Genomic DNA, 27,982 nt, shown 5'->3' on the forward strand with positions numbered 1-27,982 from the left:
AAGAGTATTAAAAGAACTGGCAGATGTGATCTCAGAACCACTGGCAGTCATCTTTGAGAATTCCTGGAGAACAGGCGAAGTCCTGGCAGACTGGAGGAGGGCAAATGTTGTCCCTATTTTCAAAAAGGGGAAAAGAGAGAACCCAAATAATTACCGCCCAGTCAGTCTGACATCAATACCAGGGAAGATTCTGGAGCAGATCATTGAGCAAACAGTCTGTGAGCACCTAGAAAGGAATGCTGTGATCACCAATAGTCAGCATGGATTTCTGAAAAATAAGTCATGTCAGACGAACCTGATCTCGTTTTTTGACAGAATTACAAGCCTGGTAGATGAAGGGAACGCAGTGGATGTAGCCTACCTTGATTTCAGCAAGGCATTTGACAAGGTGCCCCATTATATTCTTGTAAAGAAGCTGGTAAAATGCGGTCTTGACTATGCTACCACTCAGTGGATTTGTAACTGGCTGACTGACCGAACCCAAAGGGTGCTCATCAATGGTTCCTCTTCATCTTGGAGAAGAGTGACTAGTGGGGTGCCACAGGGTTCTGTCTTGGGCCCGGTCTTATTCAACATCTTTATCAACGACTTGGATGATGGACTCAAGGGCATCCTGATCAAATTTGCAGATGACACCAAACTGGGAGGGGTGGCTAACACCCCAGAGGACAGGATCACACTTCAAAACGACCTTGACAGATTAGAGAACTGGGCCAAAACAAACAAGATGAATTTTAACAGGGAGAAATGTAAAGTATTGCACTTGGGCAAAAAAAATGAGAGGCACAAATACAAGATGGGGGACACCTGGCTTGAGAGCAGTACATGTGAAAAGGATCTAGGAGTCTTGGTTGACCACAAACTTGACATGAGCCAACAGTGTGATGCGGCAGCTAAAAAAGCCAATGCAATTCTGGGCTGCATCAATAGGAGTATAGCATCTAGATCAAGGGAAGTAATAGTGCCACTGTATTCTGCTCTGGTCAGACCTCACCTGGAGTACTGTGTCCAGTTCTGGGCACCACAGTTCAAGAAGGACACTGACAAACTGGAACGTGTCCAGAGGAGGGCAACCAAAATGGTCAAAGGCCTGGAAACGATGCCTTATGAGGAACAGCTAAGGGAGCTGGGCATGTTTAGCCTGGAGAAGAGGAGGTTAAGGGGTGATATGATAGCCATGTTCAAATATATAAAAGGATGTCACATAGAGGAGGGAGAAAGGTTGTTTTCTGCTGCTCCAGAGAAGCGGACACGGAGCAATGGTTCCAAACTACAAGAAAGAAGATTCCACCTAAACATTAGGAAGAACTTCCTGACAGTAAGAGCTGTTCGACAGTGGAATTTGCTGCCAAGGAGTGTGGTGGAGTCTCCTTCTTTGGAGGTCTTTAAGCAGAGGCTTGACAACCATATGTCAGGAGTGCTCTGATGGTGTTTCCTGCTTGGCAGGGGGTTGGACTCGATGGCCCTTGTGGTCTCTTCCAACTCTATGATTCTATGATCTATCGAGAACAAAAAGCTAAAATTATTGTAAATAATGTGGTTTCAGAGGAAATTAGAATTGAGAAGGGAACCAGGCAAGGGGGTCCACTGTCTCCTCTGCTGTTTATCTCAGTTCTGGAGGTCTTGCTAAGTATGATTAGAAAAGATGAACAAGTTAAAGGTATTACAGTAGGTTCGAAACAATACAAATTAAAAGCCTTTGCTGATGATTTAGTTCTGACATTACAAGATCCAGACTCCAGTGCAGTTAAAGCACTGGAGCTAATACATGAGTTTGGTCAGGTAGCAGGATTTAAATTAAACAAGAGCAAGACCAAAGTAATAGAGAAAAATCTGGATAATGAAGAAAGGAAAATATTACAAGAAAAAACGGGCCTAGATTTTGTGAAAAAAGTTAAATATCTGGGGGTGAACCTGTCTGGGAAAAATTTGAATTTGTATAAGGATAACTATGAGAAAATATGGAATGAAATTAAAAGAGATTTAGAGGTGTGGTCTAACTTAAAATTGTCATTAATGGGCCGGATTTCTGTGATTAAGATGAATGTGCTGCCAAAGATGTTTTTTTTTGTTTCAAGCCCTCCCAATTATAGACAATGTGAAATGTTTTAAAGAATGGCAAAAAGCTCTTTCTAGATTTATCTGGCAGGGGAGGAAACCCAGAATTAAATACAAATTACGGATTCCAAAGAAAGAGGGGGATTCTCTCTGCCAGACTTAAAAATCTATTTTGAAGCTGCCGCACTTTGTTGGATTAAAGAATGGATGAAATTAGAAGATACAGATTTACTAGATTTGGAGGGATTTGATAATGTGTTTGGTTGGCATGCATATTTGTGGTATGATAAAGTAAAAGCCCATAAAGCATTTAAAAATCATATAATTAGGAAATCGTTGTATAATGGTTGGATAAAATACAAAGACCTTTTAGAAAGAAAGACGCCCAGATGGCTTTCACCAATGGAGGCAAAGGCCCAGAAAAAATTAAATATGGATACCAAATGGTTGAGATATTATGACTTATTAATAGAGGAAGAGGAAGGCTATAAATTAAGACCATTTGAGCAAATTAAAGTTAAGCTAAATTGGCTACAGTACCACCAGATTAACGAATTGTATAAACTGGATAAGAAAAATGGTTTTGCCTTGGAAAAATCTAAGTTGGAGATGGAGTTGTTAGATACTGAAGGTAAAAACTTATCTAAAATGTACAAGCTTTTGCTGGACTGGCATACGAAAGATGAACAAGTTAAATCGATGATGATAGATTGGGCAAGAGATTTAGGACATAACATAATGTTTGAGGACTGGGAAAGATTGTGGAAGAAAGGGGTGAAGTTCACCGAATGTACTTTGTTAAAGGAAAATATTATGAAAATTATGTATAGATGGTATTTGACACCTGTAAAATTAGCAAAGATGTATCATAACTGTGATAATACATGTTGGAAATGTAAAGAAAAGGAAGGAACATTCTTTCATATGTGGTGGACCTGCTCCAAGGTGAAAGACTTCTGGGAAAAGATATATAATGAATTGAAAAAAATGTTGAAATATACATTTATAAAGAAACCAGAGGCCTTTCTTCTTGGAATAACAGGTTCGGAATTGCCCAAGAAAGATGTTAATATATTTCTGTATGCCACAACTGCGGCTCGTATTTTGTTAGCTAAAAAGTGGAAAACTCAAGAATTACCAACAGTAGAAGAATGGCAGATGAAGATGATGGATTGTATGGAGCTAGCCGATCTAACCGGAAGAGTCCGCGACCAGAAGGAGGAGGAACATCACAAAGAATGGAAGAAATTTAATGATTATTTAGTTAAATTTGTTAAGCTAAAATAACTGGAAATAGCGTCCAGATACTTAAAGGGCTTAGGATTGTATCTATGTTAACTGATAAAATAATATGTTTAATACAAGAAGGAGAAGATTTAAAGATGTTAATGTTTAATTTAAAGGGTATTAAAAGTGGGATTTGGAAAACCGTTATAAGGATATGCAATGAAATTCAACTAAGGGGAAACGAGGAAGTCGTTTTACAAAGTAAATAACCTTATTTTCAATAAGGTTATGATTTATGTTTGTTATGTTTTGTTTGTTTTATGTTTTTGTTTGTCATTGATATTGTAAAAACTAATAAAATTTTTGCAAAAAAAAAGAAGAAGAAAAGAAGCCCAACAGTAGCTGAAGCCTGAGTCAGGGCAGGGTGGCACTTCCTGTTTCACCTCAAGTGGTGAAATAGGATGTGTTGCCCCTAGAAAGCAGACTGAGGTAGGTGCAGCAGTGCATCTTTCATAATAATGCCCCAGCCTCCACTGACGTGAATGCGTGCTCTTCCTCTAGTTCCTCCTCTCCCCACTCCTGCCACATGCTGACTTCACTGTTGAGACCCTGGCTAGTATTATCAGGATCCCCCATTACGTATAAGCCAGGGAACTTAATTGACCAGGACAGCAACCCAGAATGTGATCTATGAGACAATACAAATGTATCACAGAAGTTCCATTTTTGTATTCTACAATGGAAGGGGATTAAGCAGCTGATTTTAGTCAGAACAGCAGGACTAGGGAAGGGTGGTGTTTAACCTTGAACCTTTCCCTCCCTATTTAGTTCCCCCAATCAAAATCCCACTCCCCCAACCCTGAAGCTGATATTAGCCCTGCTAGGGAACCAAATACAGGGACAATAAAAGTAACACGTATTTTTCTCCCCAGCAGGGATAATAGGAGATTTACATTCTGAAAACAGTGCTGGGGAAAAGGTTTAAACATCTTGTCTCCCAGCACTGCTGCTTCAATCAAATATTGGTGCCCCCCACGCAGCGGCTTTCTGCTAAAAATAGATGTTTTGGGAGATCTGATCTTCTCTGTCTTGGTAGTTTGGTATTAAAGCCCTGCCTGGACAATGCTTTGCACAGAAAACCCTTAGATCCACTAGATTATCCTTAAAATGGTATTAATTCTTTTATCATGCCCACCAAAAGGGAGAATTTTGAACCTCTGCAGCCAGATCACGTTGAATTTCTTAGCTGAAAAGCTGCTTTTTGATCTGAGACTTAGCCCGAGTTGGGCACACAGAACATCACAGAAAATCCACATTGTTGCGTGAGGGTATTCATTTTACTTCTCAGCCCAAATTTAAGCTTTTACAAACTTGCTCCAACAATAGGGATGCGAGGAGCCTTCCTGTAATATATTGACAGATATGCTAGCCTTGCCAGAACACTTAACAGAAAAGTTAGCTATGTGATTATTGGAATGGTAAGATTTTCTGATTCACTAGCTACTCACAGTTCTTTAAAAGGTTTCTTCAACTATTATCTGATGACTTTGCAAAACTGTATTTTTGTCCTTGCATTTGGCCAATAAATTGTGATCTACTTCTAACCGTGATTTCCTACCTACGGTCTGCAAGCTGCCTTGAGTCCCCTCCCCCCCCCCCCCAGTCGTGAATATAAATACACAACCAACTTACTAATTCACTTGTCTTGTAGAATTTGTATTCTGACCTAGATGGATTTTTTAATTAAAAAATATATACAAATGCTTCTTGTAATAAGCAGATAACAACAGCTATTATAGATGCACACCAACCACAAGATTCACTTCAGATCTCAAATCTGTGCTTTGGAAAGTGGTCTGCCTCTGTCTGAGGTGTTTCACAGGCTGCTCAATTCAGTTCAGGGTCTGTTTAACCTACTTCATTTCCCTTTCCATCCACTATATGTAAGTATTTTAAGTGGCCTTATACCAGCTTTGGCTGGTAGCTCAACAGGATAGGGATAGCCTAGCTTCAGTTGTGCATGCTTGGGTAACCTCCAGGTCCAACTACTACAATTTAATTTACGTTGGACTGAGTTTGAAGATGATTCAGAAGCTACAGCTAGTATAGAATGCAGCTGATAGATTGTTAATTCACTCCAAGGAGTGAGTATAGACCATTGATTCTGGCCTGATTCGTTTCTCGGCATGATTCAAAGTGCTGGTTTTGACTTTTAAAAAACCTTTTGTGGCTCAGACCCTGGTTCTGAGACCCTGGGCATCTCATTCAGGGTCCTTCTTTGAGTGCAACCTTCAAGACAGGTCCAGAGGATGGTGATGAGAGAACAGGTCTTCCCTGTAGCAGCCTCGTGCTTTTGGATTGTTCTTCCCAAGGAGGCCTGCCTAGCACCAACTCTGTCATCGTTTTTGCACTGGGCAAAAATGTTTTTGGTTTCCCCAGAATTGGGCAGAATCAATAATATGATTGCACTGTGAAGTCTGTTTTTAACATGTTTATGTAGCTGCATTTTTTATTTGGCTGTATATTACTTGGAAACTTTTTTTATCAGGAAAAGATACATAAATTCAATAAACCTAGCTGAACCCACCCAACGCCTGCACATGAGAATCAACAGAATTTAAATTTGATTTTAATAAAAAGTGGTTTGCATGTGTGTGGACAGAGATGCATTAATAAATAAATGAATGATAATCATCATAGGGAATGTTGGGAAAGGATTGATGGGATCATAACTGCCAGGAATATGCAGCTAAGAAGCTGAGAGAACTGTGTTTGGATAGGGATGAAGGGAAAGGCTTGTGTCCCTGTTATAGTATTTCTGATGCTATTATTATTATCATCATTGCAGTGCAGAATGATATTTCTTACCATCTTGCCCTAGCAAATGCATCCCAGCAGAACAAATTCTCTAGTATAATTAATAGCTGCAAACTTTTGAAGAAGTTTATGAATGAAAAGTCACTCAAATCTGCATGCCTTTCAATTCCTCACACATCACATTGTGGCCTGAACTGCAGATGTTTTTTGGTTTTTTTTTAAAGGTTGAACACTCACCATATATATATATATGTATATATATATATATATATATGTGTATATATATATATATATATATATATATATATATATATATATATATATTCATATTCAGTGGCTCAAACTGATGAGAACCTGCTCTTGAGAGTTTAGCTGAGATCAAGTGGTACATTATTTTTTGACCTTTCAGCTAATGAAGTTTGAGAGTACACGCTTTGCTTCATCCTACTAGTGCTCAGATTATTGGAGGAAGGTGAGGAGAAGTCCCTTAATAAAATCCACTAGCCTTATCTCATGACAATTCTGAATTTCAAGCACGGCTCCCCCGTAGTCTATAAAATCAGTAGAGGCGGGTAGGCATGGGTGATGTTGCAAGAAAATAGGGAAAATCCGCTCCTTAATTACCCCTGTAATTAAAGTGATACTTTATTTGGAACAATTTATGACCATAGTAGATGCACATATTCTATTATCCTATAAAGGTCTTCCTCACTTCATCTGCTGTGACCTTGGAATAGTTGCTTACAGTGACTGGCTCAGCAAACTGCTAGTCACTTCCAGCAATGAGACATTCAGATAAATAGGGCTACTCTGTTGGTATTCCACATGTTACCTAGTTGTACTGCGTATTAGAAGGACGGTGAGAGCCTTAACTGTATCTAGAAGAACACAAGAATGTTAAGAACAGTCCAACAGTGCAACCCTCTGTATCAGGAAGAAGTGGTGTGCACTCCTTTGCTGGAGGTATTTAATCAGAGTCTGGATGGCCATCTATCAGTGATGCAGTAGTCAATGCCTGAACTAAATAGCATCTATTATGCAAAGGGCGGGAAAAGTTGGTTCCCTTCCAACTCTATACATCTATGATTCTGCAGGTGAGCTGGAAAACCACAGGATTCAGCAGACTTTTCTGACCAGACATAATACCCTCTGAAGTTAGGAATGTTATTATCATTAGTAATTTTCTATTTTGCAGGGAGGCGAGGTGGAATAACCTTTCCATGCTGCTTAATTCATAGCCAACTGACTTACCACTTTGTGTATTCAAAATGTGGTGTTTGTCCAAGGACCAGCCTCCAAGATTTGAAGCATCCAACTCAAATCCTTGCAGCGTTACAGTCCTTTTCTCCCACAGAATCAGATTTGGACAAGTTTCATACTCATAACCCACTGACACTGAAAAGAGATAAAGAACAATACATTATAGACTGGTTTTCTTCCCATTTTCCATGGTAACTGTTAAGATTAAATCATCAGTAATTAATCCTGCGCTGTTTAAGGGATGGGGCACCTGTGGCCCTCCAGATGTTGTTGGCCTACAATTCCCATCGTTCCCATTGTCTTGGAGCTGCTATTTTAATTTCCCATAATGTCGCAGAGCGAGGCTATGTTGGAAGCTGAATGGTGAAATGGCAGCTTCCAAGGCAGTCCCCTGGAGCTACCTGGGACTACTGCCACCTGATGCTACCACAAGGCAAGACAAAGGAGTTCCACTCATTCAGCAGGGGTTCCATCAAAATGCATTTTGCCAACCACCCCTGTCCCCACCCCCAAACCTGGACCAAGCCTGCCGGTGGGGACTGCTGCACTTCAGACAACAGGATGTTCCCATGTCACCAACAACCAGTCTTGCATTTGGATTACTAGCTGAACAGGGCCTTTTCCTGCCATCTACTTTTCCATGTGCAAGGGTTTATTTATTTTTTATGTAGAGAATTCCGTTATACAAAGCCTTGGCTGGCTTGGAACCATATTACTTAAGGGATTGCCCCATCCCACACATGCACATTCAGTCACTCTGATCTGTGGAACTTGTACTTTTACAAGTGCCACGCAATGTTCATCCTGCCTTTGAAAGTCATTCCTTTAATGTGGTGTTACCTGTGCTCTGGAACTCCTTGCCTATTGACATTACGCTGGCACCTTCACTATATTGTTTTAGCTGCCTACATAAACATTTCTGTTTCAGCAGCCCTATTCAGACACATTGTATAATTACATTTGTTTTAAATGAGCTATTGGTTTTATCTTTGCTTTTGCTTATGGTTTTATGTATTTATGTATTCAATTGCTTTTTGTATTTTTGTCAATATAATTTTTGATATATAACTGAATCTCTATACTGTGTGGAGATTCTTTTTTTTCTAAGCATTTTGGAACCTAAAAAAATAAAAATACATACATACATACATACATACATACATACATACATACACATGCCCCCCTGACCTACAGTTGAAAGCAGTGCAGTCCAGATACTGGAGAGTTCCATCTCATCTGCTATTTGTAAAAAACAGGACCTTAGGAGGGTCTTGATGACATGATTACCTGGACTAGATTTACTAATTTACTAGATTTACTAATTAATGAAACTGTGACAACTAGAGGCCTTTTGGCACCTCCAATCTTCAAAAATATAAGCAATGGTCACCCTTCCTTCTGTTTGAGAATGCCTGGCTGCAGCAGGAATGGAGGATAAGAGACTGACACTGAGACAAAGTTCAAGCACAGGTTTATTCTGCTGTTGACAGTGAACTAAAAGCAACAGCCATGAACCAGGCAGTCCTATTACACCTGTTAGCTTCCTTTTCCTTAGGTGACACTCACACTATACATTTAAAGAGCTATGATAGCACCTTAGACATCGATGGCTCTTCCTCCAAAGCATTCTGGGAGCTGTAGTTCGTTAAGGTTGCTGACTGTTATTAGGAAAGTCCCTATTCCACTTGCAGAGGGTAGTCTAAGAATTTGTGTGATGGTGGCCTGTGTCTCATTGCTGCCCTTGTAGAACTGAGCAAAACAAAACTAGAATGGATTGTCCGCTCATTGTCTGCTCTGGGTAACAGCCACCACTTCTGTTCTCCACAATGGAGCAACTCCCTCCTATCCCTCCCTCAAAGCAATCCCGAAATCTTAATCAAAGGTCGCCATGGGTGGGCAACTGCAATGCACCTGCTAAGATGAGTCCCCTTGACCCTGCTCCTCTTCATATTGCACCCTGCTTGTTCATCCACCTCTCACTCTGGCTCATGCCATGGTGGTGGTGGAGGAGGAGAAGGAGCAGCTGATGCCACCACCGCCTGCTTGCTGATGGGCTCTCTGCCTAGCAGGCATAAGTAGGCGGTAGCAATGATGTGGTAGAGGAGGAGGAGCAGATGTACAAATATTATGCATATACTGTACAAAAAAATTAGATCAGTTGACTTTTCTATAAGTACATTTATGCACAACATAAATTAGAAAACGACAGGCATGTGATTCAGGTTCAGTTGGGGTAACATTTATGCTGTGGTTCTTGAGCATAATATACAGTAATTTGCACATATAGTTAAGCTCTAATGGGAATAGGGAGGCAGACTGAGGATGGGGAATATTTTCTAGCCTATAGGCCACACTCACTTCCAGGGGCACATGCCAGCAGTGGGTGGGGACAGAGGCAAAAGCTAATGGGGCAACAAACATTAATTGTACAATAGGGTAGTTTCTACACACATTCACCCACTCCTCTCCTCCATCCAAATAAGCAAGAGGAAATAATCAGAGGTCAAGGTTATATTCTAGGCAGGCAAAAAACTTTCCAGGAAGATGTCACTGCGGGGTATGTGGTCTGGAGACAGTTCCAAGGGTCTGACAGACAGGCCTGAAGGACCTGAGGTAATTCATCCTTGAGGTAGACCGACAGAGGGAAGGGGCTCTGGGATGGGTGTGTGTGTCTTGATCAAGCACCCTTCAAAATCTACAGCCAATAGTGAACTTCCATCTCCATGGGTCATGCCCACCCACCAATGAAATACAGTGGTACCTCGGTTCTCAAACGCAATCCGTTCCAGAAGACCATTCAACTTCCAAGGCGTTTGAAAACCGAGACACAAAGGGCTGGCTGCAAGTTCAATGGAGAAAATGGAAAAACATGCAATGGAAGCCATTTGACTTCTGAGGTACATTCGAAAATGGAAGCATTTACTTCTGGGTTTTTGGTGTTCGGCTTCTGAGATGCTCGAAAACCGAGGTACCACTGTATAGGCTTTTCTGTAGACAAAGAGCAGAATTCTAAAGACCATTGCTATAAATTATATCCAGGTTTTCTAGAAGTACATCAGCAAATATGTATCAACAGCAAAGGTGCAGTGGGGGAAAGCATGTATTATGCTTATATTATTATTATTATTATTATTATTATTATTATTATTATTATTAGAATTTATATACCACCCTATACTTGGAGGTCTCAGGGCGGTTCACAGAATAAAATCAAAATATAAAACCACAAAATAAAAACAGCAACCCAATAACACCCCCTATATAAACAGCACAAGCAGTTTGTTTTACATCCACTGAGCTTAAAAAAGCTTAATAAGCATATCTCGTGTGTGACTATTTCTTAATGACCAGGAAAATCGAGGCTGCGGTAGTTAGCAGCTAATACAATGGCATCAGTATTTATAACATCCTTTGGAAGCAATGGGAAAATCCACTCCACCTTACGGGGGGGGGGGGGAGCGGGCAACTCTTCTGAAAACCTCATCAGTGAATAGGAGCAACAGAAACCACAAAACTTGTCTTAGTAACAGAAAGTCGCTTTCGGCTTGCCAGAATTCTTTCCTATGCCATTATCATGAAGAAATGCAGAGTAAATTGCTGCTGCTGGAGCCGAAATAATCGCAGATCCCAAGACTACCACTGCGTATCTGCTGTTAATGTGGCACCTGCAGAGATTCAGGAGCACATGTGCAAGGAAGAACACATTCCTGAAAATGAAAGGACATAATTGCTCTCTGCTCCTGGAGGGAACCACTCAGGTTGCAAATAAGCACTCTGCTTCTTTCAGGGGCATGTACGTGAAAGCTATAACTCATGAGATGGTGAAAAAGAAAAGAAAAATTGTATTGCATATCTAGGAAGGAATAAAAATGCTGAAATCAACTAGATTTATGAAAGATGAGAAAATGCCTTAATGGGTCAGTCTCCTCCTCCTCCTCCTCCTCCTTCTTCTTCTTCCTGTTATTACTATTATTAACCTGCTCTTTGCCCTAAGGTCTCAGGGTGGATTACAACTCTAAAACAAAATACTAAAAACAGCGTAAAACTATCACCAAAATTAAGGTGGGTTTGAAAAATATACAACTCAAGTGTCAAAAGTCAGGGTAAAATGGTGCATCTTCAGCATTCACCAAAGGTGATACAAGGTGCCACAACTTAGGAGCCGCCAAAGAGAAAGTTCCCTCTCCCAGACCAGCCCCCATAAGCTTCTGAGGATGATATAGCAATCGAGAGATCCCCCTCCGCTGATCTTAGCACCTGAGAGAGTCTGTATGGGAAGTTTTCAGGTACTTGAATATTGCATTTCTGCATAATGTCTTTTGGGCTATATTAAATGTTAGAAATTATGCTAATAGTCGACTCTGAGGCTTGCCTCTGAAAATGGTTGCTGGGGAGCAACTGGAGGAAAGGGCTATTGCCCCCATGCCCTTTTTGTGGGTTTCCCATAAGCATCTGGCCACTGTGGGGCAGAGGACACTGGACCAGACAGTATTTTGTCTGATGTTGCAGCAAAGCTCATTTCATTTCTTTTTAATGAAAGATGGTCTCCCTTGTAGATACCAGGTTATACCTATGCCACTAAAATTATTTTAGATATACTTGCTTTTAAAACAGGTATTTCTTATTTCACCTGTACTTTATCAATAATTAGATCACAGACACCACTTGAGACAGCAGGCTTGGAAAAGAATTGGCAAGTGTTGCAGCTGTTTTAAAACAGGGGTTATACGAGATCTAAAAGAAACTCCAGGCAGAAATCTGGTAGCTGCTGCATTTTGGACCAATTAAGGTTTCTGGGTCGTCTTCAAGGGCAGCACCACATAGTGTACATTGCAATAATCAATGAAAGCAGTGGCTTTCCAGGGTCTTAAACAGAAATCTGGAAGAAAACAAAATGAAAAACAGAAATCTTTTAAACTAGATATGCCAATGATAAAATCTGGGTCTTTTTGCATGCCAAACAGGTGCTGTATGCCACTGAGCTTGGCTCCCCCCCCCCACATTGATTTCTATCAGCCCTGAAATTGTCACAGCAGAGTGCTGTTTCCTAGGGACAATGTTCTTGTGACACTGCTCTGAGAGATGGCAGGAGGGTATGCCTGGTCTGAGCCCAGATGCTCACCCTGCTGTCCCTCCAGTGATTCATCAGTGCTGCAAAAATGCTGCTTCCACGGGCAGCACTGTCACAACTGCTGTCTGTTGGGCATAGGAATGGATGCACAGGCTCACTCCATCATACCTGGGGCAAGCAGACCTCTTGTTTCATTTATTTCAGGGAGCCACTATCCCCTCTGCCCTCTCACCTTGCTCTCTCTAATCCATCACTTTGAAAGAATATATCTTGCTGGAAGGCACAAAAAAAAAAGATGTCAAGATTTCTCCATTGCACTTGAGTGGGGGGGGGGTGTTTTGTATGAAATTTGCTATTTCAATCTGCTCCAATGCCATTTGCTATTATATTGGCATCATGGTATAATTATTGCACACAACTCATCAGTTTTACTGGAACTTAATGATGAATCTTTCTTTGAATAATAAAAAAGAGAATGATTAAGTATGATGAGGTGTCAATTATGGGGGTAGGGAAGATAATACCCTGGACTTTTTCAGAAGTGCTGTGAAAGGCAGATGGGTATACGATGGATATCCTATAGAACCTGACTTTTTGTCATGAAGCAGGGATTGTTATTGTTATTATTTATTAAATTTTTATACTGTCCTTCATCCGAAGATCACAGGGCAGTTTGCAACATCGAAGCACAAAAATCTGTACCATAATAACAAACAAAAACAATACCTTGCAAACTCATGATGCTTTTGGGAAACAAATACGCCTGACAAATATATGAATGAGGTACTTTAAAGAAAAGGTAGGAAAATGTACACAAATTTTACCATGCCACAGACATACATGACAGTCATCAAATGGAAGATGCTCCAATCTACTTTCCAAAATAAATGATGGTACCAGATTGAACCTTAGCAGGGTAAGAACTCTAAATATGTCGTACGGTGGAGAATATTTTTCAGCCCAAGGGCCACATTTTATTTATTTATAAAAATATGTACAGTGGTACCTCTGGTTACATACGCTTCAGGTTACATACGCTTCAGGTTACAGACTCCGCTAACCCAGAAATAGTACCTCGGGTTAAGAACTTTGCTTCAGGATGAGAACAGAAATTGTGCAGCGGCGGCGCAGTGGCAGCAGGAGGCCCCATTAGCTAAAGTGGTGCTTCAGGTTAAGAACAGTTTCAGGTTAAGAACAGACCTCCAGAACGAATTAAGTTCTTAACCCGAGGTACCACTGTATTATATACCACTGTACCATAAAGATATATCACAGCACTTTACAACAATATAAAAAACATAAAATCAAACAATAAAATAATAAAGACTTTAAAACAAGTTAAAAGTAAAAAGAAATTAAAAAGCATCAGTAAACTACTACTATGTCGGGTGTACTCTTTATTGCCTGACAGAATAGAAAAGTTTTCAGAAAGCATTTATAAGTTGTCACAGAAGGTGCCTGCTAAATCTCCACTGGCAGGGTGTTCCACAGGACTAGGCCCTTGGCACTAAAGGCTTAATTTATTGACATGCCCTTCTGGGCAACTTTCTGAGGGCCACATGACAGTGGTGGTTAGAGCCAGAGACAAAAAGTGTGGGGCAACTGATGTAATGTTTACTCATCCTTGCTCCTCTCTAGTCTCCATCCAGGCACTAGTATTGTACAAGGAATGCAAACTTTGCCAATGTACAATAGGTTGCTTTCTACTCACCTGTTCAACACACCCCTCTCTATCCTCTGTTCAGTCAAGCAAGAGGCCTTGTCAGACCTCGAGAACACATCCCAACCAGACAAAACCACACAGTGTGTGAAACAGGGTCAGCAGGGTGTGCAGTTTGGGAAGAATTCCAAGGGCCAGAACGAAAGGCAAGAAGGGCCAAAGGCGAGGAGGGCATGAGGTTCCACATCCCCGCTCTAAAGCAAGAGGGGATGGTCACTCAAGCCAGGACAGGATGAGGAATGACTCCTCTTGGCAGGAATTAAGATAGAATGGTGAAGTACAGGGCTTCCATCCTCCCTGGTGTCCTGTCTTCCCTTTATATTTAGGCAGCCAGAGATTTTTCCTCATAAACCAGAAAACAAACGGAACCAAGCTCCCCCCCCCTTTCCAAAGGTTTCCCAAAGGGCACAAACAGACATACTTGCAGTGCAGGAAAACAGGAAGCGTTGGCCAGGATGTGATTCATAATGTGCATACAAATAGATATATTTTCTATGCACATTATATCGTTCTCAATGGGAATCATGTAATGCGCACACCAGTGCACATTTTGGCAAAATTACAACTGTGTCAATGCTTAAGAGTGAGAGTAATTTGTGCTTCCTTTGTGCTCACTGATGGGCACCATGTAGCCAGTTCTAATAGGCTTTCATGACATCATCACATCCCATTAGACCCTATTTTCTCTAAGCTCAACTACTGTTAGCATTTTGTAAGGCTGGAAACTCAAAGATCTTTGCCAGGCCATTTAAAAAACCTTTAAAACAAAATTACAACCCTATAAATCTCTGCATAATTTGGAGGTCCTCAAGGATGCAGAAACCACTGCTTGTTTTGGATGGCTCTGTTTTCTTTCCCGATGGCTAGGTGCTTAATGCTCTTGAGTTTGCTATTAGAGAAAACAAGGACCTGCAACAAAATGTTGAGGTGTATCTAGCACAAGCGTCAGGGAATGGATGTGGCAGTGAAAGCTCCTTCCAACTCTACAATTCTCTGATTCCGCCTCCCACCTTGCAGTCTCAATTTGAGACTACCAGTGCCTACCAGTCAATTTCCTAATGTCACAATTGAGAACAGGTGACCTGCTGGTTTGACATCAAATCATGCAAGCAAAACAGTCTGTGAAGCACCAACAACTAACTGATCGTCAGTGCTCACAAAGTTCTGTCCTTAGCACTTCCCAACTACTTTTCATCCGCTGATTATCTACTCTCGAAAAGCCTTATGCAAGGGTCTTGCAGGCAGCGGTGGTGCCTGCAAAGCCCTTTCATCCAAGCCCCACCTTTCCCTCCTCTCACCAGACATCATATGTGTAAGGCAGGTGGGTGTAATTTGGATGGAACAACCTAATTATGACAGGCATAATTAAGGCTTGCAGACCAGAAGTCCCCTGTCCATGGTTCCTGCCAGACAACCATATTCTCCTTGAGGATTGTGTAACCTGCATTTTACTCCGCCCACACACTGAGCTTTCCGTTTTATTTTCAGAATGACATTGGGAACATAGGTTTTGTTCCATGTAGTATCAGAGAGGGGATATTCCCAGGCCTAGGTGGAGATGCCAAGGATTGTACCTGGGAGACACAAAGCAGATGCACTATGAATGAGTTACAGCCATTCCCTTGACGTTCCACATGGCCTGGCACTTGAACATGCTCAGTCCTTACAAGGTTGTTTGGAGGGGTCAGCTTGTCTTGTTAGTTATTTTCAACAACTATGTTTGTACGTCTGCAAACTTCAGGGTTCTCGTAATAATGCCAAGACCTCCCTCTCTCATGTTCAGTGGTCGTATTTTGGCTCCAATATTCAAGGCACTCACAAACCACCTGAATTTGCTTTTAGAAGGTGTGTTGCTGAAACTGACCAGGAAATATACATCTTTAATTGTGCATCTGCTCACAAGAACAGGAAAACAGACACACACCATTTGATTTGGATTAAGTAGCAACATTTTTAAATGACTACTGCTGAGACTTGAAGCACATTGGATGTCTATGAGCCAGTCATTATCTCTCAGCCTAACCCTACCGCACAGGATTGTTGTGAGGATAAAATGGATGGGCAAAAGAACCATATACACTGCCTTGAGTTCCTTAGAGGAATGCATTTTAAGGTTAATAATAATAATAATAATATCTAAAACATAAAAACTTAAGAACATTTCTGTTGCAGATGCAGCCAGGGAAAGATGATCATTTAAAAGGCTTCTTGGAATTCATACATAATAAATAAAATGGCTGATGCCCATGCAATAAATCAATAGTTAATTAATTGTCATTGTTGTTAAAAGGCATACCCATTGCTTCTGCCAAGCCAGAGACTTTTTGGCCGTAGATATCTGTCTTATTCCAAGCAAAGGTATAGACCAAGTTGGTGACAGCAGGGAACCATTTCTGAGCCAGCCGCCCTTCAATTGTAACAGTAAGATGCACTTTTGTCATTCCGGGAGGGATGGTAGAATGTGTCATCACAATGCGTAGCAAGGTTTTGTATCCTGAAGTTCGGCTGCTCAGGTAGCTGAGCTTTGTAAAGCTGGAAGGGATGGGGATTTCCTCCTGGACCACCTGAAAAACAGTTGGGTGTGTTAATGTCACAGAAAATCACATCAGAGAAAACTCTAAGAAACTTGAAATCATCCTTCTGTTGTTTCCCAATGTGTGGATCTGCAGTTCCTATGCTTCCATTCACAAATGAAACCATCAATTCTTTCTGTAGCTCCCTTCACTCCTTAATTAATTGCACTGCTGCAATAATCAGCTCCACAAGCTTTTCTCCTTAACCCTCATCATTTCCCTAAAAATCCAATACACAGGATAGCAAGACTGGACTACACACTCGAGGGTTGTCATACACTACTCTGGTTGCTCACCCTCAGGAAAATGGGTATAACAATACTGGGTTATGCTAGGCTGGCATAATCCACACTTACTCACCAGCAACAGGGGAATAATAATGGCATATTTTAATTTAATTTAGTGTTATGTTATTTTGTGACTGCCATTTAGGTCAGTTTCTCAGAACTGAAAAAGTTGGGAACCACTGACTTACATAAAAAAGCAAAATAATCAGTTCTTTATTTTAGCAAATAAAATCTAACATAGCTGAAGGGCAATTAAATTATCCATGCTTTAACACAAACAGGGGTCCCCATCCTAATAGATAACCAACTATTTATTGTCATTCCAGCAGTGATATTACACCATCAGCATTTGTTCTTACCTGTAGTTCTGGTATAATTGTCCCCCTTTCTGGACACGATCCTCCAAACGATGTGAGAGGAAAAGGGAGGACAATGGGATTGGGGCTCACAAAGTTACTGATGTCACAGGATGGTGGGTCCACTTCTGCTCTTTGCATGACTACTTTGTCTATCACAATAAACCGATTCCAGGACAACCAAAGTGTCCTTTTCACAGAAAGAAAAGGAGATCTCTCAAAGACCAAGGTGACTGAGATGCCCCCAACAGCCACTAGGTCAAAACTGAAAAGACAAAAGAAGCCTATTTTAAAAATCTGATTCTAGTCCAATATAGCTTCAACAATACCCTTTTGAAAATCCATCTTTCCAACATTTGGGTTAAGCACTTTCTGTGTTAACCACTCTTCATAGGGCAAAGTGGGCATATTAATATTACCAATCTTTTTAAATTTTGAACCATCAAGTGATACAGCTGCTGCTCTCATACTACTGCCTAAGTGTATGTATGCATTTAGTTATTTTATTATACTACATTAAAAAGCCACGTTATACTGAAGCTCTTAGTGCAGCTTACAAGAAATAAAAACAAATTAAAATTCATTAACGAAGCACAAATGCAATGTGAAAAAAACCTGAAGAGTCAAAACAGCATTGCAATGCGTCTGTTGTTCAAACCCTTACTATTGTTACAATCATACCTCAGGTTACAGATGCTTCGGGTTGCGTGATTTTGGGTTACACACTGCACTGAACCCAGAAGTACTGGAACGGTTACTTCCGAGTTTTGGCACTTGCGCATAAGTGCTAAATCGTGCTTTGCGCATGCGCAGAAGCACCAAATCGCGTGTGCAGATGCGTGGATCACGGGTTGCAAATGCTGCAGGTTGTGAACGTGCCTCCTGCACGAATCATGTTCGCAACCCGAGCATCCACTGTATTAAGCTTTTTGTGGGAGGTAGGTTGAATGCCTGGGCCCCCTTCAAATTCTTAGAACAGCCATGCTAGCTTCCTGATGAGGTGACAGCCTGGGTGATGGACCATAAAGTGGAACAAAGGAAGGGGCTCTGTGCAAGATGGCAGTTGGGTGGGGAACCCTCCATCAACATGCGGGCAGTTAGAAGGATGGAGGCTAGAGAGCTGAGTGATGTGATCTAGAAGCTAGATGAAGCAAACCTGCAGACAGGTAAGCTAGAGAGAGCCAGAGAGATATTTGATTTCAGTTTGAATCCAAGGCTGCAGCTATGGGGGAAACAAGGCCATCTTGGGGTGTTAATGCTGCGAGCCCCTCCGTTGTAGGCTCAAGTTGTATATATGTATAAATAAACCATATCTCATAAAGACACCACAGTCTCTGCTGAACTTCACTCCAAAGGAAACATGAATGCTGGTTAAGTGCCTAGAATCCATTTGGAGACTGAGTGTGTGTGCAACATTTTTGTTATGTTGGAAGCTGCCCAGAGTGGCTGGGGCAACCCAGTCAGATGGGAGGGAAAATGAATGAATAAATGAATGAATGAATGAATGATGAAACAGCTGACCTGCCACTTACGCTTCACTCTTTGCCAACATGGCTGTTTGAGTACTGATATCCTACAATGTCCTACAATACTGATATCCTACAATGGGACTCTTGAGAGTCCCATGGACTGCAAGAAGATCAAACGTATCCATTCTTAAGGAAATCAGCCCTGAGTGCTCACTGGAAGGACAGATCCTGAAGCTGAGGCTCCAATACTTTGGCCACCTCATGAGAAGAGAAGACTCCCTGGAAAAGACCCTGATGCTGGGAAAGATGGAGGGCACAAGGAGAAGGGGACGACAGAGGATGGGATGGTTGGACAGTATTCTCGAAGCTACAAACATGCGTCTGACCAAACTGCGGGAGGCAGTGGAAGACAGGAGTGCCTGGTGTGCTCTGGTCCATGGGGTCAAGAAGAGTCGGACACAACTAAACGACTAAACAACAACAACATCCTACAATGTGAAGAAGCAGGTAAACAGTCAGTTGCTTACCCACATCCTAAGCCAACCAGCTTTGGGAGTTACTAGGTTGACCTGGCTGCATTAATGGCTGAGTACCTCACCTTGCCAACAAAGGTCCGTATAGTTAAAGCCATGGTTTTCCCAGTAGTGATGTATGGAAGTGAGAGCTGGACCATCAAGAAGGCTGATCGCCGAAGAATTGATGCTTTTGAATTATGGTGCTGGAGGAGACTCTTGAGAGTCCCATGGACTGCAAGAAGATAAAACCTCTCCATTCTTAAGGAAATCAGCCCTGAGTGCTCACTGGAAGGACAGATCCTGAAGCTGAGACTCCAATACTTTGGCCACCTCATGAGAAGAGAAGACTCCCTGGAAAAGACCCTGATATTGGGAAAGATGGAGGGCACAAGGAGAAGGGGACGACAGAGGATGATGTGTTCTCGAAGCTACCAGCATGAGTTTGACTAAACTGCGGGACGCAGCGGAAGACAGGAGTGCCTGGCGTGCTCTGGTCCATGGGGTCACAAAGAGTCAGACATGACTAAACGACTAAACAACAACAACAACAACCTGTGCAAGATGGTTTGCTGGACACTGGTTGCAGAAGTTACTTGGAATGGTTATCCACTGACCTGCCTGCATCACATACCATGAAGAGTTTTCACATATTTATTATCACTGTGTGTTGAGCTGACAGACTGTGATAGAAAAGAGCTCTCTGTATCCCAGAAGAGGTATGGGGCATAAAATGGTATTAGACAGAGGAAATGATACAGTTTCTTATTATCATATGACTTTAACATCGATAGTCATGTAACGTAAGGCAGTGTAAATAGTTACTTCACTCTATTACTGGATGCATCTCTTATGGAAACCTTTGATGGTAACAAACTGTGATAGGAAGTCAGGCTTAATTATGCATATTCCATCACATTTCCCAAATGTTACACAGAAAGAAAGAAACAAAACTAGAGAGAGCACATTTGCATGCTACAGCTCTGTCAAGAGATAGGTAAATCAGAAATAATAATTAGGTGACTTGCTACCCTGGCATTTTAAAATCACAAAAAATATGGAATGGATATCAGCTCCGTTACTTACAAGGCTTGACACTGCAATAGATTATTTACTCACAGTTTTAAAGTATTTATGCTGCTGTTGCAGTAAAAGGAAATCATACCATGAAATTGTGAACATAAGCTTTTTCTGCATTTGCAAGCTTTAACTGGTTCAGTTGATTAATCCATAAGGCCCTATTTTAATCAGTACATCAAAATGTCAATCCACGAACTGTGTGTTAAGGGTGCACTTTTTTAAAAAAGCAGCAACTGATTTTTGCACAGATGTGCTATTGCATTAGGGAAGGGGAAATTAATTATTATTAAGTGAGTTTGTGGTGTTCGTGTGTCAGCGTGAATAATGCCCTGAGTCCCTTCTGATTCTTGGGTTTCTGTATCTGTGGGGGTAGAAGGTATGACAATCAGCTCGCCTAACCAGTTCCTCTGTCTAGGTGATTTCATTTCATTTCATTTCATTTATTTATTTATTTATGATTTTCAATTAAATACATTTCAATAGTTTTACAATCATTCTAACATTTCAAAACTCGACTGACTTCCTCCTCTTTCTGTGGTTCCTTAAATTTATTTTTTACATTTCCTGCATATTCTGAATTAACTTAACTTATTCTTTTATTCATCTACTTTAAATGTATGCTCTTAAGAAACTGTAGGTTATCACAATGATCCTGCCAATGTCCTTATCTGTTTACAGTTTGTTTGTCATCTTGATTTCTTATTTTTTCTGGTAAGTTTCTCCATTTCTGCATACAGTGGTACCTCAGTTTTCGAATGCCTGTGTAGTCGAACATTTCGGAACTCAAATACTGAAAACTCGGAAGTAAATGCCTCAGTTTTCGAATGCGCCTCAGAAGTCGAACAGGTGACATGGTTTCCATTTTGAGTTTTCCATACTAAGGCTTCCATTTTGAGGCTTCTGCTTTCAGTTTTCGAACGTTTCAGAACTTGAACGAATTTCCAGAATGGATTACATTTGAAAATCGAGGTACCACTGTATTCCGCAAGTTTTGTATCCATATTCTTTCATTAGGACTTCTTCTTTCCATTTCTGGGCAAATAACATTCTTGCCACTGTTGTCGCATACATGAATACATTTCTATACTGTTTAGGTAGTTCTTCCCCTATAATTCCCAAAAGTAAAGCTTTTGGGTGTGTATGTTTTTACAAATATTATTTTAAACATATTTTTCAATTTATAATAATCATTTCTCAGTAAGCTTTAATCTTACTACAAGACCACCACATATGATAAAAAATACCTTCTTTCTCTTTGTATTTCCAACACTTATTTGATTTTGTTTTATACATTTTTGACAATTTAGTCAATGTTTGATACCATCTATATAACAGTAGTTTTCTCTTAAACTATAGCATGCTGTAAATTTTATATCTGTATTCCACAAGCAATATAACCAATATCTACTGCCCAGTGTATCATTGAAGATTTTACTTGCTCATCCTTTGTCTCCCATGCCAATAATATCTTATAGATTTCAGACAGCACTTTAACATTACAACAGATCTCTCTCCAATTGTGATATTTGTTCCCCAAACCCTTGTATCCTATATTTCTTAAACACTTCATTTAAATGATGATATTGTATCCATGTTGTTAGCTTTCCTGATAAATCCTTAAATCCTTTTAATTTATACTCTCCTCCCCCTTGTTTTAATAAATTTCTATAAGTTGTCCAACCTTCTATTATATTCTTTTTCATTACCACTATGGCTTCCAAAGGTGAGAATCAAAGTGGTATTTTTGTCTCCAACCAACTTTTATATTTATCCCATTCTCTATTAAAAAATTCCCTAATTATGTGATTTGTAAATCCTTTATGTACTTTCACCTTTTCATACCACAAATAGGCGTGCCAACCAAAAATATTACCATGACCTTCTAAATCTAAGATATGTGGATTCTCCAATGTCATCCATTCCTTCAACCATCAAGGGCAAAATGCTTCATAATATAAATTCATACCCAGCAGGGAGAAACCTCCTCTGTCTTTTACATCTTTCAATAATTTATATTTTATTCTTGCCCCCCCCCCAGATATATTTAGAAATATCTTTTTGCCATACATTGAAACAATCGTTTTGTTGATCACCAGAATTGATTGAAACAAAAACAACATTACTGGCAACACATTCATTTTTATAGATTAACTATAGCCTGTCTAGGTGATTTTAAGACAATAGCCTTAGCTGGCCATTTAAGGACCATGAGTAGCATAACCAAAAAAGTTGCTGTGCGCCATATGGCAAATGGGTGGGCCTTTTTCCTTCCTGGCTGTCTGGTAGTTAGAAGGACAACAACCAAGGTAGTGGTGCGTGAACTCATCAGAAAAACAAGCCGAGAAGCTGGACTTGCTTGATTTGTGCTGGATCCAAAGCTGTGACTAATGGAGAAGCGATATATGTTGGGTTGTTAATGCTGTGAGCCCCTCCACCTTAGGTTCAGGTTGCATATTGGTGTCAATAAACCACATATCCCAAAGATACAACAGGCTCCACTGTCTCTCATTCCAACAAAGCCGAACACTGAGTAAGTGTCTGAAACTCCTAGAATCTCTTGTTGCTCAGATATTGGGGTGGCATATTACAATTACTGTTATTTCAATTTATTAGTTGCTTGCCACGTAAGAAATCTCCAAGTGACTTACAAAAATGTAAAAGTCCAAAGCATGATGTAAAATCAGAAAAAAGTAAAAGTGGTACAATGAATACAACAAAAGCCATACAGTCACCTATAAAACAATAGCAAAAATAAAGCATTGAAGGTATATTTTATTTTCTAACGAGGACTTTTGTTCATTTATGTTTGTTATAGTGCATGTAGTATGTCTCAGAATGGTATATTTTGTACTGGAGAAAATTATATGTAATTTGAAATTTAGATAAGGACTAGAACCTTGGGATTTTTTATTACTTATAGAGCAACATCAATATTTTCAAGAAAACTACCATCACAAGACTCGGTAATTTGGAATTATACAAAAACTACCAATGTGCCTTATTCAAATACGTACAAATTTCACCTTTCTACTCAACCCACAGACTGCATTTACCATGCATGTCTATATATTTATTTTGTTTTGTATTAATGTTCTCTATTTCTGATCTTTTGTTATAGCTGCTTTACTTGTCTTTTATCGACTGAAGAATGAACTAAAAATATTTACCAAAAATTGTATATTATGCTAATTTGCATTAAAGTAAAATCAAGTAACTTATCAGTTTAAAAGACAGATGAGTCTCCAGACTTAATTATTTAATTAGTTGACAGCCAAGTTATTTTCAACAACTGAATTAACCAATTGCTTCTCAAAAATGAAGTAAAATAATATCAGAAGACACAAACTATCTCACCTTCCATCCTGTCGACTGATGGTGTATCCATAATCATTGTGGTTTTGGAAACTCACATTCACGCCAACCAGGGGGGTTCCATCTATCGCTACCACCTGACCTCGAACAACACAAGCACGTCTGCATTAAGACAGGGTGAAATAAGCATAAATATAGGAAGATACAATGATAGTTGCACAGGTTGTACAGTGAAGTACAGCGTTATGACAAACCTCTGAGAACTGCTTCACCATCACAGCAGTGATGGACCCTGAGGGAAAGGGAAGCGGAGGAGGGAGATAAGAGACAAAAGCATAGATTGAGACAGAGGTGGGTGGTCCAGGCAAGCTGTGGAGGAATTGTTAGGAAAGGCCTAGACAGGTCCACAGCAACCATCCTGCTCTACCATTGTCCACCATTCCCTTGGCCACTGAGGCTGAAATGGCATTGCCAGCGTGAGCTAGAGAGGCAGGAGGAGGAACACACAGTGCACACAGTCAAAGTAAGGATAATTTACTGGTAACCCCCCACTCACCAGCTGATGAGCAAGGTTTAATCCTCCCCAGTTTTGCAGGATTCCATACAAACTCCACCCTGATTCAGGAAGGGGCTTGCATTGCAATCCCCTAACAAAATAGGGTCCCTTGCATGGATTTTGCAGAGGACTCCACCATAACCAGCAACCTTTCCATTGACACTGAACTGGATAAGCATATTGGCAAGGCAGTCATGGCAATGGCTTGCCTCTCCCTCTCGCAAAATGGTATGGGAGAATGCGAAGCTAACAACTGATCCTAAGATGAAGGTCTACAAGTCTTGCGTGTTGAGAATGCTGCTTTATGGAAGTGACTTACAACCACCAGGAGCGATGCCTCAACACCTTCCACATGTACTGTTGTCAGGAAGATTTGGGGCATCACATGACAGGGCAGAGTCTCAAAGAACGATGTGCTCACCTAATACCACAGTCCTACCACATTCACACTCCTGTCTCAGTGACATCTGCACTGGTTTGGGCATGTCCACAAAACAGCAGGATTCGCAGGGACATGTTCTACAGGGGAGCTGTCTTCAGGCACCAGGCCCCTTGGCAGATCAATATCTGTTACAAAGATGACTGCAAGTGAGACATGAAGGCTAGCAACATCAACCCTGCCATGTGGGAATCCCTTGCAGAAGACTGTAGTGCCTGGAGACAGACAGGTCATTCATCAACAAGAGTGAACAAAGGAGGGGTGGCCACTGGATAGAGCGCAGAGAGAACAAACACCATGATGCATCTGCATCACAAAACCAGATGCCTTCATCTCCCCGAGCTGCAACAAACTATGTCTCTCTCATATGGGTCTCTACAGCCGTAGCAGGCGCTACAACTCTCCAAATGTTTGACTTCACCCCTCAAAGTACACCCTCCATTGTCTCCCAAGACAGACAGATGCCAACAGCAACAACAATAAAAGCCTGCTGAATCTAGCCAATGGCCCATCTAGTCCAGCACCCTGTTGCTCTAGTAGCCAACCAGATGCCTATGTGAAGCCCACAAGCAGGACCTGAGTACTACTACAGCCTCTCCACTTATGCTTTATAGTAACTCATATTCACTGGCATACTGCCTCTGATAGTGGTGGTAGAACATAGCCATCATGGCTAGTAGTTATGGATAGCCTTAGGCTCAATGATTTCTTTCTCTAGCTGTATGTCTTGCATTTTCAATTGCTTGTACATTATCTTACATATAATGTTAGAAGTCTTTTCTGACCAACAGAAGAGGCATTTACTGCTGAAGTGTATGTCTGATAGACAAACTGACAAATGGCAATTTTACTCAAAGAAATTTATAATTTATTGCATCAAATGTTGCAGTGAAATGTATTAAGGAAAAAAGGTCTAGTAAGGTTTATTCATTTCCTTCCTACTGACAACACTGGTCTAAGCAGCCTCGGGAGGGCAATTAACTCAAGGCCTAGAATAATTTTAGTCACATGTATGAAGGCAAATCAAGCAAATTGCTAGCAATAGGTGGCTAAAAATGGGTAAACTATTTTAATATGCACTCCCTCAATCCATGGCCACAGTATGAACATCAGACTGTCAAGTCTTTTCACGCTTTAAGTAGGTCAATATATTTGGCTCATTTAGAAGTGCTAAGGGTTCCATCATGAAAGGTAAGTGACTGAAGGGCAATCTGAACACTGGTGTTATATTGTGACTATATTGTGACTAGTAAGCGCCAGTCAAAATTTTCTCTCAGCCATGAACTAAGCCATGTCAACTCCCCTAGCTCAGTGTTTGCAATACAGAGATAAAACAATGGTCACCTTTACAGGGTTGTATCAAGGATTACTGAGATAATGTATGTGATATGCTCTGAATACTTGATACATTGCACCAGTGCTTAGTATTGATATTGATTTTTGCCAAGTGTCACAGGAAATGTCCATGCAAAGGTAAGAAGAGACACATAGGGATCCTCTCCAGGGGTGAATGACATGAAATCCTTTGTTGTGACCTTGGGTGGTGGTGGTTGTTTCAACTGCAGCATCTCCTCCTCCTACCTTTGCTCCTCCTTCTTTTGATGGAGACACTCCATCAACATTGTGCTTCCTGCTGTTCCTGATTAAGTGCTAAAAGTGCTTAGCAACAGTATAGCCTGAAACTTATAATGCTGCTTCCACTTTTTGTTTTCTAACTTTAGAAATATCCACTTGACTTACTTTTTTTTAAAAAAAAAATAAAGCTAAGAGAGAAAGGGAGTGAACTTGAAGATGAATTAGGAATCATTCAAAGTTCTACCCCCCCCCCAATGAACTTAATTTGTCTTTAATTATGGAAACTACTTTCAGGTTTAGTTTAGAGATTTTTGAATTAATTCAGTGAACTTGGTTTAACTGAAAGAGATAATTCCTAGAACTGAAAGAGTTCACTACGCGTGTGAATAGCCATAGGTTTGTAAACATGGGTACACAAACTGTCCTGAAACCTGGCTTACATTGAGGTAAGTCCCAATAGTGCACACAGAAACCAGTGCAGTGTAAGCAGAAAGTGCTACTGACAACAGTCCCAAGGGCAACACTAGAGAGGAGTCAATGATCAAATACAGGTTCAAGTCCAATGCAAAGAGAAAGGTTCAATCTGTACAGACAGGCTCCTGTCTCTGAAGAAGATTCAGGGATGGAATCCTAGGGTCAGTCCTGATATCACAGTCCAGTACAGTTCCCAAAACAGTCAAGCCATGGTCTATCAATTATGAAAGTCTCTGCCTTGCTTCTCTTTTTATTCCTCTCAAACAAATCAGCCAAACCAACTCCGCCTTTTTAAAAAACGTCACTGCTGTCACTCTGTGGATATCTTTCCCCCGTCTCTGGCTGCTCACACCAAACAGCGCTTCTGAACTTAGAATCATAGAATTGTAGAGTTAAAAAGGACCCCAAGGGGCATCTAGTCCAACCCCTCTGCAATGCAGGAATCTCAACTAAAATCTCCCATGAAAGAGAGTCCACCACCTTCTGAGGAAGTCTGTTCCACTGTCAAACAGTTCTTACCTCTAGAAAATTATTTGTGGTGTTTAGTTGGAATCTCCTTTATTGTAACTTGAATATATTGGTTTGGGTCCTACTCTCTGAAGCAGGAGAAAACAAGCTTGCTCCATCTTCCATGTGACGGCCCTTTAGATATTTGAAGATGGGCATCATATCTCCTCTCAGTGTCTTCTTTTCTTCCAGTATTAGATAAAGTGGTACAGCATTCAGACACAGGGTGAATAATAATGTTTCAGACCATATTATGATTTTACTTAAGAATTTAGCAAAATGAAAAGTTAAGCAGGTTGAAGAAAAAAATTTCGGGGCAAAAGACTCTAATTTTAAAGTTTGCGTAGTTATCCATTAGAGTTTAAGAGATAAAAACATCCAGCTATACCTATTCTAGAATGTTGCCTGAATCAAGCCAATACTTAACAATTTTCACCCCACAGTTCAGCTCGTGGATCCCTTTGTGGTCCTCTCTTGGTTTCTTCCTCCTGCAGCATCCAACTGGAAACGCCAACACTTTCCAGTGTTCATGCAGTCTTAAAAACTGTTTATCCCTCTTATTCTCTTGCAGCTCTTAAACTCCAGCTCTTCACAACAAAGTCCTTATGTTTAGCTAACTTCCAGCACTTTAATTAATCAGTAGATGAGTAGTATCTTAGTTAAGTTTCTACTTCCCTTGAATTGCCATG

General features: G+C 40.6%; 1 protein-coding gene across 12 annotated transcripts in view; it reads right to left on the minus strand.

Moving 5' to 3' along the window:
- The window catches only part of TENM1 (teneurin transmembrane protein 1), a 393,076-nt gene that overhangs the window by 98,522 nt on the left and 266,572 nt on the right, over nucleotides 1-27,982 (minus strand). For all 12 annotated transcript variants that reach the window (XM_083595775.1, XM_083595774.1, XM_083595782.1 and 9 more), the window contains 4 exons: nucleotides 23,785-23,904; nucleotides 17,373-17,634; nucleotides 16,450-16,717; nucleotides 7,354-7,497 (listed from right to left, as the gene is read on the minus strand). In XM_083595775.1, the coding sequence (XP_083451901.1) occupies nucleotides 7,354-7,497; nucleotides 16,450-16,717; nucleotides 17,373-17,634; nucleotides 23,785-23,904 (794 nt within the window). The remainder of the gene's footprint in view (nucleotides 1-7,353; nucleotides 7,498-16,449; nucleotides 16,718-17,372; nucleotides 17,635-23,784; nucleotides 23,905-27,982) is intronic.

Source organism: Podarcis filfolensis (genome assembly GCF_964270895.1).
Source record: "Podarcis filfolensis genome assembly, chromosome: Z".
NCBI lineage: Eukaryota > Metazoa > Chordata > Lepidosauria > Squamata > Lacertidae > Podarcis > Podarcis filfolensis.